The sequence below is a fragment of the Lactuca sativa genome, chromosome 1 (genome assembly GCF_002870075.4).
Source record: "Lactuca sativa cultivar Salinas chromosome 1, Lsat_Salinas_v11, whole genome shotgun sequence".
In the NCBI taxonomy this organism is placed as follows: domain Eukaryota; kingdom Viridiplantae; phylum Streptophyta; class Magnoliopsida; order Asterales; family Asteraceae; genus Lactuca; species Lactuca sativa.
In genome coordinates this window covers 100,495,759-100,510,883 of record NC_056623.2, presented here as the reverse complement: position 1 = coordinate 100,510,883, position 15,125 = coordinate 100,495,759, and the positions used below count along the sequence as shown (strand labels likewise).

Below are 15,125 nucleotides of genomic sequence, written 5' to 3'. Positions count from 1 at the left end.
TTTTCTCACAAAAAATACTAAGTTTTCATTTTTTTTCGATTTTGACACTACGTTTAATTTTTTCTTTCAACTTTGACACTATGTTTTTTTGTTCCAAATCGAATATCATTTTTTCCAATTTTGTTCAATGTTGACAATTTTCTATTTGAAACCGTATAAATATTTTTTTAATACATTTAAACCGTATAAATATGTTTTTTTTTCATTTAAAAACCATAGTTTTGTATAAATACATTTTTTTTTACACTCAAACCATATTTTTATGTATAAATATGTATTAGCTATATAAAAATTATATTTTATATTAATATGCAACTTTAAAATATGTTTGAAGGTTTATAGGCGTGTAGTTTATCAAAATTTGGATATCAATTTTGCAACCTATCAAATTTTTATATCTTATTAGAAGAAGCTTATGGTTAGTTTGATTCTCATGATATAACTAATGCTTTGAATGTAAGAAAAAAAACACCTTGTATTTAAATAAAAATGTGGTTTTTAAACGAAAAAAATATGTTTATACGGTTTAAAATGTAATAAAAAAATATATTTATACGGTTTCAAATGGAAAATAGACTAAATTGAACAAAAATTGATAAATGATGTTCGATTGGAACAAAAAAAACATAGTGTCAAAATTGAAATAAAAAATTAAACTTAGTGTTAAAATCGAAAAAAAGTGAAAACTTAGTGTTTTTTGTGGAAAAAAAATCAATTTTGACACGTCAGCATATCATGTCAGTATGCCACGTCATTAAAACTGACACGTCATCATGCCACGTCAGCATGTAACCTGGTTAACCGGTCAAGTGGTCAGAATTGTAACGAATTGGAAAACACGGTGTCAAAATTGACATAAAAAATAACACGGTGTCAAAATCGAATTTCTGTGTAAAAATAGTGTTTTTTATGCCATTTACCCTTACTCAAACTATTCAACAACAAAAAATTTGTGTTTGAATTCTACTTTCAAGTTTCAACTTATTGTTTAAGAATCCTACGAAAAAAAAAGGGTTACTAAGCAAACGCATTTTTTCATTTTGTTCTAGAAGGTTAGGGGTTTTAAGCCCAACTTGATATTTTATTTTAATTCAACTTCTATTGTTTCAATAGATTTTTTTAACAAAATTGTTTGATTATTGAACGCTTAGGTTACAATGGCATCAAGTCCTTTTTTTGCATTATATAAATTAGGAAATACTTCAATATTCAAAGTCATAAGAATGTAACATAACATAATTATTAAATAGCTATCATCTTAAAGATATTTTTAATTAACATATAGTTAACTAAAAAGGATACCAACTACAATATTTGTTTTTCTTTGTAAAACATAAAGTAAATAGGTAAATAGTAACTTAAAATCTAAATTGAATTTACAAAAAAGTAGCAAACTTTACGCCACACCTAAAAATCCATAACTCATCCAACAATCAAAGCATCAAACTCACAATAAATGAACAAAATACAATTTTACACAATATTATTTTAGAAAAAAGAACACTCTTTAATCTTTACACGCCTCGGAAATTGTGATTGAAATTACTTTTAATGTTTGCCATTGAAATGGGGTCTCTTGGGGAATCAAGTGAGCTTATAAAGAAAGATTTAAAGATAGGCAAAGAACAAAAGCAGACAAGAAACAAGAAACCTACAAAAAAACACCAAACAACCACCAACCACATCTGGATACTACAAATTTTTACAAAAAAACCACCATTTTTATATATATTTCGTCATTTATATAAAAAAAAAAAAAAAAAAAACAATCCAAAACCTAGGTGGGTGTGGGTGGAGCTAAGAGTGGGAAGCACCATCAACATCATCTCCATCATTGTAAGTTGTTGCCTTGGTGTTTTTCTTTCCCTTTCGTTTTTCTTTATTGGCATGTTGTTTCTTTTTCCCTCATTCTTTCTACCATTTTCTATCATAATCACACATCTCTGTCACTCTATCTGTCTTTGTAATTAGGGGTACATTCTTTGTGCTACATTGGGCTCCATGGTGAGTAATTGCATCTAGTTTTAGCTTCTGGAATATGCTAAATAGCGTCTCCACAACAAAACCCATTCTGGGGTTTGCGAATCTTGAAGCTTTTTCGCATTTTCAGACACGAATATGCAAATAGGTGAGTTCATATCAAGTTTCTTTCTTCTTTCCCTCTTTGTTTGTGTTTATATGTGTGTGTGTGTGTTCTTGGGTACTTACGCTCATCTTTTGGGTTCATAATATCTTTCGCAAAATGTAGTCTCCTGAATGTGTATAGATTGTTTCCCCTTTCATTACTTTGTGCTGAAATTAGACATTTTGACATCTATAATCTGTTTGCGATTTGAAAAGAACATGATTTTTAGCTTATTAGATTTTCTTATATGTAATGCTTGTGGATTGCTTATGCTAGGTTATATGTGCACTTTTTCCCCCATTGGCATAAGGGGGTGTTTGGTAGAAAGTGATTATGATGCTTTTTTTTTTTTTTTTAATATTTATGATCTGTGTGGAGATGTAAGAATATAAAATTACGTAATTATCCAACTTTAAGCATGTGATTGTATGATTATGATTCTTCAAGTAGCAATAATCACTTTGAGAATGCACTTCAAAGATCCCCTAATTTGTAAAAGAAAAGGGCATATGAAAGAGAATTATACGCATATTATTTTGAATTACACCATAAATGTAAATTAATGTCTTAGGATTAGTAGTATTTTAGTATGATTTCTTTACTTGATGTACTATTTTGTACTTCTTATAAGGTTCACATCAATATGATTCCGGCTCATTTGGTGGGCAAAGTTTGGACGGAAGTTTCAGAAAGACATCATCAGGTTTGCAGAATTAATCCATTTGAATTCATTATTCTATTCAAATCCTGACTTTCGATAACTCATAATTCATAAATGCATCTATCTACACACAGTTATCTCCTCACGAAGTGCATCGAGCATATCCACTTCAAAACGAGCATTAAAAGCAGCTAAAGAATGTGCAAAAAACCTTACAGATATTGACTTATTCAGTCAACACCTCGAAGAATGGATCAACGAGAATTCACATGGCTTCACATCACCCTTTCAACTCGAAGACTTACAAACCCTAGATTTCGCTTTAGAATCTGTATTATTTCAACAATTACACCGAATGCCAATTTCCCATAACTCAAAAGAACTTGAGTTTTTAGCCCTAGAAGATTTCTTACATGCTATTTCTGATTCCTTATGGCATACATTTTGGGATGAAAAAGGGTCATCCCCATATTCCATTTTGTGTCCCCGATATTCCGGGTCGAAATTTTATACCGTAGAAAAAGCGATATCGAGAAGACGGCTCGATTCGCTCTGTGGGTCGGCCTTGGTTTTAAGAAACGAGGCCGACCCACATGTCAGGTGGGACCAGGTGGTCCAATTTGCGTTATTCCGACCCGGAACCGGAATCAGAATCGGAAACGAATCCGATTCGACACTCTCGTGTTCTTCTATTTCCGAAGCTTTATTTTACGGGGCACGGATATTGCTTTCGAGAATGTTAAGCAAGTATGGAACCGGTAGTAGTGATTCCGTTTACGTTTTAGTTCTTGATTCCGATTCCGGAGGTGTGGTTAAACTCGAGGGTGACCTCGGGAAACTTGATTTAACGTCCGGGAATCCTAATCCGTACTTTTCGATGGTGAATTGGATAACAAATCATGCGGAAGTTAACGTTTCTAGCGTTGATCGGATATGGAACAAGTTAGGGAATGCAAATTGGAGAGATTTAGGATGTTTGCAAATACTTTTAGCAACGTACTATTCGATTAGTCAATGGAGCGGAGACGCGAAAAGGACGATAACGTCCCTCGCGTCCGATCACGCCCTCCGTCTGCATCAACGGCGAGTCGAGCGGCGCCTTGTCGAGGGCGAAAAGTCGATAATACCCTTTTGTAATGAACCCGAAATTGTGAAATTTGACGAGAAATGTGATCATGATAACCGGTTGAAGCTCGAGCAAGGCGAAGTCTTGGAATTGGAAGATCTTCGGAATCAAGACGATCGGAATCATAGAAGTTTTCAAGTGAATGGATTGATTAACGGGTGGAATGGATGTTGCTATACGGCTTTTTCTATAGAGTTCCCAACGGAACCATTGATGTTATACGTGGGGGCCCACCCGACCCGATTAGAACCCTCATGGGAAGACATGAGCTTATGGTATCAAGTCCAAAGGCAAACAAAAGTGTTGAACATTTTCCGGGATCATGGAATTTGTAGTAAAAATCTTCCACAAATCGTGGATTCGGGTCGGATTCTACATTCGGGTACTTGTACCCGCCCGAACCCGAAAGGCCGGTGCGATCACCCGTCATGCGGTACACCGATTCTTATCATACACCCCACCGGCGACCCGTTGTCGACCAAAACCATCCCGTTTACTTCCCATGATGCGATCCGATGTTGTCGCGATTGTCTTTCCGCTCTAAAAAGCGCCAAGTCAGCAAACGTCCAGCATGGCGACATCTGTCCTGAGAACATTATAAAAACAAACGATTTATATATTTTAGTTTCGTGGGGTCGGGCGGTTTTGGATGATAAGGACACGTGTCCAGCTGTTAACCTACAATTCTCATCATCTCATGCTTTACAACATGGGAAGCTTTGTCCTTCTTCTGATTGTGAGAGTCTTGTGTATCTTGTTTACTATCTTTGTGGTGGAAAAATGGCGAGTCAACAGGAGGCGGATTCGATTGAGTCAGCGCTGAGGTGGCGGCAAAGATTGTGGGCCAAGAGGGTGATTCAGCAGTATTTAGGTGAGGTGTCGGCTTTGTTGAAGGCGTTTGCTGATTATGTTGATGGGCTTGTTGGAACACCGTGTGTGGTGGATTATGATGTTTGGGTTGACCGGTTTAATAAGGTGGTGGATGGAGTTGGGAATAGGGGGAAAGTGGTTGAAGAAGTGGTGAGAGTTGAAGATGTTGGTGAGTCTTCTGGGATTAGTGAAAATGGTTGATTGATGTGTTGTTTTTATGGGAATATGTGATTAGACATGATTCTTTTGGATTGGTGTTAAAAGTTCTTGAAAATTGTTATCTTTTTTGATATATGAAATTGTTTAGGTTTTGGAATGTTGGCGTTTTTGACCATTGTTGTTCTACGTGATTCAAGAATTGCAATAGAAAGATTTTGAGGCACCTTGGAAGATGAATACAGTTGTCTAAGTTGACTTTGTTATTTGTAAATGGAAATGTATGGCTATATTTATTTTTTTACAATTTTATATTAAACTTCGAACTATTTTGATAATTAGGTTAATAATTAGGTTAGAGAGAGTGACATCATTTTAGTCCAAATTTTCATTTGTATGAAAAGTATTTGAAAAAAAAAATCTGTATAACCGATTACCATAAGATTTTCTAGCAAATGACACTCTTTTGTTGACATTTTATAATCGGTATTAATATATTTTTTAATTGGTATTCGAAGTTTTATTATATTTTTTATTTTATGGGTTTTTTTTTACCTATAATATGTTTGGACGAAACTGCTTAATGGACTAAGCCTATTTAGTGAAGGAAGTACTAGAAATTCTTCCTCTAGATACATGGAAGTAGTTGCCCAAGACTTTTGAGCATTAGCATCATGACTCATTTGACAAAGGGAATTTGACTTATTAAGATAACTAAGTATTTCGTATGTTTACATATGGGTAATATTGTTTTTATTTTTTCATTTACCCAACTAACTTTTTTCAGCCGTTCACAAATAAACAACATTACCGACTATTACATGTTTTAGCCGGTAACATTGATTTAGCTCGGTTAAAAACATTACATAGAATCTTACGTGGCCATTACATCCATTTCTCATTTAATTAGGGTTCGTCATCGTCAGCTTGGGACAAGCTCCAAAAACACACCCCGATTACCTTCTTCTGTGAGAAATCAATCAATACAGCAAATCGACAATTAGGGTTTGGAATTGAAGGTACGAGTTGAAGTCGACTGTTAGCATGGCATCCTCATCTACATGTATGTATGTATCTGTAGATTTTCATTACAATGAAATGTTTTCGCCAAACCCATTAGTGTACTTAGACCCCGTAAAAACAAGTGTACGTGATATGGATTTTGGGGGATTTACGTATAAAGAGTTTCTTTTGTGGCTTACGGAATTTACCAAAGGAGCATGTGATAATGTCTACTACTGTATTAGAAAGGAAAGCTTGTGTGAGGGTATTAGAAGAATTGACAGTGATGCTGATTATTGGGAGTTTATGGAAACTGTTTATAGTCTTAAGAGTGTTAATCTTGAGAGTGAGTTAGATGTGTACATTGACCACCGAAATGAACCAATTCTGGATTGGGCTGATAACGAGTTGTTAGCATATGGTAAAGGGTATGAGTCAGATGAGTTGGATAAAAAGGATAACAAAGATTCTGAACTTTCAGAGACAATGGCATATAAACATGAATGTGATGAAGAGGTCCATACTTTTGATAAAATTGTTGGAGACCCATTCTTGGACAAACTTTCAGGACATATAAGTGATGATGAAGAAGAGGAAGCAAACAATGGAAAATATAAGGATGTTGTGTTCCCTGTCCATAATGAGAATCAAGAATGGGAGCAAATGGTGCTAGTTTTGGGTATGAAGTTTTCTAACCCATTGGAATTGAAGTCGTGTATCACCAACTATGCAGTCAAAAATGGATATGATTTATGGTATGAAAAAAGTGATCATCAAAGGTTACTGGTAAAATGTTGTAAAGGTAAGACAAATAAGCAGGATAAAGGTTGTCCCTTTAGGTTGTGGGCAACCTGGATGATCAGTGAAAAATCATTCCAGATTAAATCTCTAAATGGTAGGCATAATTGTGCAAGAGTCTTCAAATTTGGGTCCATTGTTACTTATAAATGGATAGATAATCATTTCATGAATCGGATACTTCAAAAACCAAAGATGAGTATAAGGAAGTTGAAAGCTAAAGTTAGCAAGAAATTTAATTTGATTGCAAGTGTTGGACAATGCAGAAATGCAAGGAAGTATGCATTTTAGGAGATAGAGAGTTCTTTAAAAGAACATTATGCAAAAACATGGAGCTATGGAGAAGAGATAAAAAGGGACAAAATCTGGATCAACACTGAAGATGGATATAGATGTCATGTGTGATGGAACCACTTATTTCTTAGAGTTTTATGTATGTTTCAATGGATTAAAGGATGGATGGATTGAAGGTTGTACGGGGGTAATTGGACTAGATGGTTGCTTCCTAAAGGGAATATGCAAAGGTTAGTTGCTTTCTGCTATAGGTAGAGATGCAAACAGCCATATATATCCTATTTCTTGGGTTGTTGTATCAGTGGAAAGTAAAGAAACATGGAAGTGCTTTATTGACCTTCTAATTAAGGACCTCGGAGTAGGAGTTGGGCATGGACTAACCTTAGTATCAGACCAACACAAAGTAATCAATTTCAATTTTTTCCATTTTTATTTGAGCTTATGTTTTTTTTTCTGTTGTTTATGTTTTGTGTCTATTGCTAACAGGGATAACTTGAGGCTGTAAAGGAAAGGGTTCCAGCAGCAGAGCATAGACAATGTGCTAGGCACATATGTGCTAACTTCATGAAAAGTTTTAAGGGCCAACTGTTTAGAAAGCTTTTCTGGTATGCTTCTGCATCTACTACCCCTGCAAAATTTGAGCAACATATGAATGAAATCAATAAATTAGAACCACTAGCTTATGATCATTTGATGGAAAGGGATCCTAAAACTTGAGTAAAGCATTTATCAGACTTATAGGGCTTGTGATGCATATGAAAATGGTATATCTCAGAGTTTTAACTCAGTCATTGAAGCTGCCAGGAAGAGACCACTAGTCACCATGTTAGAAGAAATTCGAATTTATGTGATAGAGAGGCTTTATAGACAGAAGATTAAGGGGAACTTTTGGGATTTAACCATATGTCCTTCCATTAGACTGAAGTTGTCCAAGCTTAAGGATCTTCAAAGGTAAGTGCCTAAAAAATGTTTGCCCTTATATATGTTTGTCTTTTAACATGTTTGTCCTTATATATGTTTGTCCTTCATTATGTGAATGTGGACAGGTTTTGGAAAGTTATACCATCTGGTTATCAATAGTATGAAGTCAGACTTGGGTATGATGCATATGTTGTGGACATTGGTAAATGGAAATGTATGGCTATATTTATTTTTTTTACAATTTTATATTAAACTTCGAACTATTTTGATAATTAGGTTAGAGAGAGAGGTATTATTTTAGTCATATCCTTTTTGCTAGCACCATGTAGGATTTGTCCTACATCTTTAAAACTTTGTCATTTAAAAAATGATGGTTTGCCATTTTTGTCATGTTTTTTATTTTTTTTAACAAAAGTTAATTTATATAAAAATAAATTAATTTTTCTAAAAACTAAATTTCATCAACCTGAAGGAAAATTACAAGACACTTAAAAAAACACATCCATATTAAAACTACGCAACATTAGATATTAAAACTGCGAAATATATATATATATATATATATATATATATATATATATATATATATATATATATATAAAAGGTTTATTTGGAAAACAAAAAACCCTAAAAATTATAAAAATGCATAAAAAAAAGTACTTAGAGATCATAAAACATTTTTTTGAGTTTATATATGAAAAAACCGCTGAAAAAAAATCGACTTTTTTTTTCAAAAAAAAATTCAACGAATTTGAAGAAAAAGCTGCGATTTTCGTTTATAAAGTCAAAAAAAGTCTTGTGATCTCTAATTATTTTTTTATGCATTTTAATGCATTTTTAGGGTTTTTTTAGGTTTTTCATAGAACCTATATATATATATATATATATATATATATATATATATATATATATATATATATATATAGCAATCTTTGGCTTAACGCCAATTCTATTTTGCATCCGGTAGGGTTACTAGTATCTTTCGTCATGTAACGAAAAATTTTCCTTCTTTTTTGCAAAACCCAAGTATTGTTCCAAAGTAGTCTTCAAATTGTCTATTTTTCTTGTCATTAGCTCAATGTTACTTAAACTACTTACGACCCTTTACCCTTTCCTTTTAGCTTGGTCTCTTCCCATAGGACGACTAGCTCTTGGAACCTCAATAGGCTTATATTCATTGATGTCGATTTCAACATGCGCATCTGACGATTGACTGTATGTGGTTTCGGATGTTTTGGTTCCTTTAGAAGAACCACCCGTGAATGATTCCAAACTTTGGATATCTTGCCACTTTTTCAACACCACAGTATTCCAATGTAACATCCCAAAAATACGGTTCAAAATTTTCGTTTTAAATCATTTAAGAAAACCCATATTTCATCAAACATCATAATAACAAAACCATAAGTATCAAAACGACATAAATCATGTATCTCAAAAATTTCATATCATCTATCAATGTATCAAAATCATATGTCAAAATATCAGAGTGAATCCTCCCAGGCTGAAAACTGTGGTGTGTGTCATACAATCATCCTGAACTCTTCCCCTTACAAGCGGAAGTACTTGAAACCAAAACCGAAAACTGTAAGCACGAAGTTTCCAGATCCGTAATTAAACGTTTAGAAATCTAAACACATAAAGTTTCCAGATCCGGTCGGCAACAGACCATAAATCCAATCATACATTTAGCATCATAAATCATTTAGCACATAAAAGCATGTTAGACATTTTCCCTAAATAAGCTAGTGCTTGTGTCTATTCAAGTGTATTACCTAATACACACTCCTCACAATCATTGCTTAGCATTCTAAGTTTAAGTCTAGAAATAAATCCATATTCCTAGTTCGCTTAAACTAATGCTCTGATACCAGCTGTGACATCCCCATTTTTATGGCCAGAAAAGACCAATTTTTGTTTATGCTTTATAAAAATCAGAGTACCTCTTTTAATAAAAATGTTGCGGAATTTGTTCCCAGTAAAACATGATAAATACGTTATCAAAGCATTTCCGAAAAAAAGTATTTTTAATCGTTTTAAAACATTTGGGATGTCATCATCAATAAAGAAACATAAGCATAAACAGAACTTACATTTATGATCACCAGTGACTTATATCTCCTTAATCTCTTAGTGTAATGTGACTTCATATCAACACCTGTGATATAAATAAACTGAGTGGGTCAGGTTGGGAAACCTGGTGAGTACATAGGGATTTCAATCCCGCAATGTTATATCATATATATAATTTAGAACTCACAAAATATACAATTCACCATATATATATATATAAGCAAATCTTACCCTACCCCATTAATCCTTACAACAAGACTATCCATACTCTCGGACCTTAAATTTTACCCCATACTCTCGGATCTAATTCATGCTCTCGGATCAATAATTGTGCCTATTCCATACTCTCGGATTAGGGACAAGTGTCTATGTGTAAATCCATACTCCCGAATTAACGACGAATAACTATGTCCTATCCATACTCCCGAACTGAGGACGACTGACTATGTCTTAATCCATACTCCCGGACTAAGGACAACTGACTATGTCTTAATCCATACTCCCGGATTAATGACAATTGACTATGTCCAATCCATACTCTCGGACTAGGGACAATGACTATGTCTAATCCATGCTCCCGGATCAATGACATATACTAAAGTTCTATTCTCTGAGTATAACTCACTTGTACTCGTAAGAAAATACTACCCAATATTCCTCATAATTAATTTAGGTTTACTCTTTATCCTAAATCATCATATATAATCAGGTATGTTCTTTAACACGTATTTCAGGCAACATCAATTAACGTGCACATAAACATATAATTAATACTTCAATCAATACTTGTATTAAAATCATGTTCATGAAAGGGACTATGCACTCACTTGAGAAGGTGGTGACTCGACCCTCGAACAACACTTCGTTACTCTCAACACAATTTTCCTCGGACAAAACCTACAGCGGGATTTCTCGAAAACCAGGCTTCGCTGGAGCAACGTTCCCGAGCCGAAAGGCTCTTTTCTAGGGGCTTAGAGAGCCTTGGGGCTTCCTTCGGGTGCTAGGGGTTTACCTAGACTTTAGGGGGCTTAAGGAGGTTTAGAGAGAGATTCTAAAGAGAAAAAGAGAAGTTGGAAGGTGTGAGAAATGAGGATGCCCCGACACCCTTTTTATAGGCTGGAAATCACCAAAACTCATCGAGTTGGCCTCCAACTCGTCGAGTTTCATGGCCAGGTGTCACCATCTGGTGGCTAGCCTTGGGGAGGAAGCAACGACCAGGATTGTGCCACGTCACCCGATTTCACACAGCACCCTCCCGACTCAGAAAAATCATAAATATTGCATACGAGCTCCATTTTTGATGTTCCTTATATCCACGCGTAGGTAAAAACAAGATCTACAACTTTAATTTAGACTTTGTTGGCTAATTATCGACCGATCTTAAATTTAACAATAGGAGGTAATTAGACTGTTAAATAACCGCGAAAAATTCGTAACTCCTTCATACGAAATCCGTTTTCGTCTGTCTTTTTACCGTTGAGTTCCTATTAATGAGATCTTCAACTCTCATTTAGGCCGCTTAAGCCAAAAAACCACTCGAACAAAAATTCGAGTTTCGGGCCATGCATTGCTAAGCCAAATCTTTGAAAATTCATAACTTCCTCATACGAAGTCAGATTTGGGCGTTCTTTTCTTGTATGTTCTCGGTTTAACATATACTACAACTTTTGTCTATATCACTAAGGCTAAAAAGTCATCTATCGTAAATTCACTATTTACGTCTCCCGGTCTCGTGCTGGTTTTGCCGTAAAACTTCGACGAGCTATAACTTCTTCGTTATAAATCAGATTTCGGTGTTCTTTATATGTATGGAACCCTTGTAACATATACTACAACTTGGTTAAAAGTAATCCTTCTAAATATCTTCCATTAAAAACTCATTTTTGATGTTCATTGTCTCTAAATTGACTAGCCCGGATCTGCGGGCGTTACATCTTCATCCGGTATTCAATTCTTAAAATGTCTCTTTCCTTTTTTTTTCTTGGGTTCTGGTTGAGGTCGAATCTCTCTCGACTCAGAATCCGTTTTAGATATGACTTCAGGTTGAGAGTGAGTTTTGAATTGGCTTTGGCTTTGAGATTATAATTGGAAGTGAAAGTCGGAAGGTTGTCAAATGGGTTGAACTTATTTTTCATTTGGGATTGCACTTAAAATTGGAATTAAAATTGGGGTTGGGATTAAGATTGAGATTGAGTTGGGGTTGGGGTTGGGTATCAATAGGATATGAAGTTTAGTATGCACCAAGATAAGGTTAAGTAAGAGGTGAATAAATAGGATGATCACTTTGATTTTGGAAGAAGATATGTATCAAAGGGTTTGAAGTGGTTGTGTTTTGGATATTTTTCTTGCTCATTTTTGGAGTTTTTGGGTTGGACGGGGAAACCATTTTTTTTCTCAAAATATGAAGAGTGTTTGAGTGAAAAGCTGAAGGTTGTTATGTGTTTTAAAATAAAACGGTTGTTGGTATTTATAAACGTTGAAAAATGGTTAAAATTTTGAATTAAAAATGGTAACTTGTTATAAACCGACATAAATTTAAATATTGAAAAAAAACACTCTCTCATCGGTAATAACTTGCCCATTATGCCACCGAACTCGACATGTCTAGTTGTTGGCGCGATATTTACCGAATCCAGCTCAGATGTACCGAGTTGGTGTTGAATCCACTGCATACAACCTTGTATATCCCATGAAGTGTAGAAATTATAGTTTTGAATCCATTAGTTTTAATTTTGGAAATTATTGAATTTTTGTAACACCCCAGTCTTCAGGCATTTTCAAATTCATCCCTTGGTTTTAAGTTATGTCATTTTGGTCCTTGGATTGGAAGGAAGTAGCCATGGGAAGCTCTATTCCCAAGTTTGTAATTTTGATGATGGAAGAGTACGCTAAGCGTAATAAGGTGTGCCTTAGTACACTGCGAGTACACATATGTACGCTGGGCGTACTCATGTCCGAGTGAAACCCTAAATTTTAGGGTTTGTGGGGTATTTAAGCACCTTTATAGCTCATTTACCCCCACCTTTCCAGCCTCCAATCCCTTGAGTCATTTTTGGCAAACACTAACCCCATAAGAGTGTATTTTGAGCTAAAACTGTGTCCTTTGTGTGCTTAAGGAAGAAGGAATTGCATCAAGGAGCTTAGAAGTTGAAGCAAGCTTGTGGATCTGAGATCATCACCTTCTTGGGAATCTCTAGAAGGTAAAAAGTCTTCACCTTGATGTTTTGTTTGCTTAGATCTCATTTTGGTAGCTTTTGTGGTTCTTCTTGTCTCAAAAGTCCCATTTTTATGCATGATTGGTTTTAGATGTTTTGGGTTGTCCTTTCAGACCCAAGGAAGGGTTCTAATCCATAAAAATGAGGTCCCTTTAGCTAGTTTGGCTACATGCACCATGTAGGTCTTAATGGATTGAAACCTTGTGTTAAGGACTTTATGGACGTCTAGAATCATAAAGTTGGAAACTTTATGACTCTAGTATACCTCTGGACCTTGGATATGAAGTGGGAGCTTAAATACTAAAGAAATTAAGCACTAAATAAATAAAATGGAGTTGCAAGGTTACGCGCCGCATAGAAAGGAGTACACCTCGAGTACTCGACCAGCTCCCCCATAATCAGTCAGTGCGAGGCTTGTGTACGCTGAGCGTACCTTCAGAGTACACCCCGCGTACTCGCATGGAACAACCAATTTTGAGTTAACTTAGTTGTGTTGACTCAGTGGAATTATGGATTTTGACCATGTTTGACAAAGTTTGACTATTTAGGGTATTTTAGGTATTTTTGGGATTTTTGATGGAATTGGTCACTTGGTGGATGTAGGCATTGAGTAGGGAGCTAAGATTCGGAGTCGAGCCTTATTAGTTCTGTTCAACTGTGAGTGGGCTTTCCTCATTGTACTTTCGGGTCGAAGGCACCAAGGTCGGCCCATTGGTTTGATAACCTGATATTGTTGATATGTTGAGTATGGAATAAATATGCATGCTAGTTTTGATTTGCTAGTTTGGTAGATCTATAGGACTACCTGTGATATTGTCTGTTTATCTATATATGATATTATCTGTTATATGTCGACATATTGTGTGGGTTGGGTTGAGGTTGTACTGCTATGTGTTGTAGCCAACAAACCCTAGAGCAAGCTAGATATGAGCTGAGGGTCGGGGAGGGAATGCCAGACTCATACTGAGGACTCATAAGCATTCAAGATACGAGCTGAGGGTAGGGAAGGGCATGCCATAATCATACTGAGGGCTTAGTGGTATTCAGTCCGAGAACTGATCAGGCCGGGGAGCAAGCCAGACATAAGTTGTGGGTCCTAGGGGCAAGCCAGACTTATGTTGTGGGCTCTCGGATAATCCAGTTTGTTAGCTGTGGACCCATTGCATGCTTTTATTATAATTGTGTTATTTGTTTGTGTTTGGTATTTTAGGGGAACCTGCTAACCTTTAAGTTTACAATTTTGGATTATTTTTCAGGTACCTCAGAGGATCGCGGGAAGGCGAAGGCGTGATTGTGCACCTCCTCATGTTTTTTTTTTCATGATTTTGGGATTACTCTGATATTAAACATGTTTTGAAAACTATTTGTAAACAATGATAATTTTTGGGCTGTTTTAAAAGTTAAAATTTTTCATGAATTTTATGGATGTTACAATTTTATTTTTGCTTTTAGTAGTTTTTATGTATTAGTTATAATTTTAGTTATTGTAGTTTATAATTTGAATATGTTATAATTTTTATCTAGTTTTAATTTACAAAATACTTAGAATTACATTTTTGATCCATAGTTTAATTGAAGTTTTTATCCATATATTACTTAAATATTGAATTTTCAGAAAAAGGCTTAAATAAATACTGAATTTTCATTAGGTACAATTTTGGTTTTCATTAAGTACAATTTTGGTTACTATAAAAAATGTAGTCACTCTGGTTTATAATTCAGGAAATGGAAAATGATACATTAGTCCAACAATATTGTTCGAAATTTTCGAATCAGTCCCTTAACTTTTTTTTCGTGCTTTATGAGGGAATAAAGTTGTTTTTTCGGGTCTAATTGGTCCTTTTGGAATAAGCAAAGGGGTAATACGATGACTTGTTTGCCACC

General features: G+C 35.0%; 1 protein-coding gene across 1 annotated transcript; it reads left to right on the top strand.

The window, feature by feature from the left end:
- Window positions 1-1,701: 1,701 nt before the first annotated feature.
- On the top strand, window positions 1,702-5,178 carry LOC111899412 (uncharacterized). The gene is made up of 4 exons (XM_023895261.3): window positions 1,702-1,836; window positions 1,972-2,128; window positions 2,757-2,828; window positions 2,921-5,178. The coding sequence occupies exons 2-4, from the start codon at window positions 2,119-2,121 to the stop codon at window positions 4,981-4,983; spliced, it is 2,145 nt and encodes a 714-aa protein (XP_023751029.1). The 5' UTR covers window positions 1,702-1,836; window positions 1,972-2,118; the 3' UTR covers window positions 4,984-5,178.
- The last annotated feature ends 9,947 nt before the right edge of the window (window positions 5,179-15,125 follow it).

Coding starts and splice junctions, on each gene's coding strand:
- LOC111899412 (XM_023895261.3), top strand. Junction 2,829..2,920: donor TTTCAGAAAGACATCATCAG/GTTTGCAGAATT, acceptor ATCTACACACAG/TTATCTCCTCACGAAGTGCA.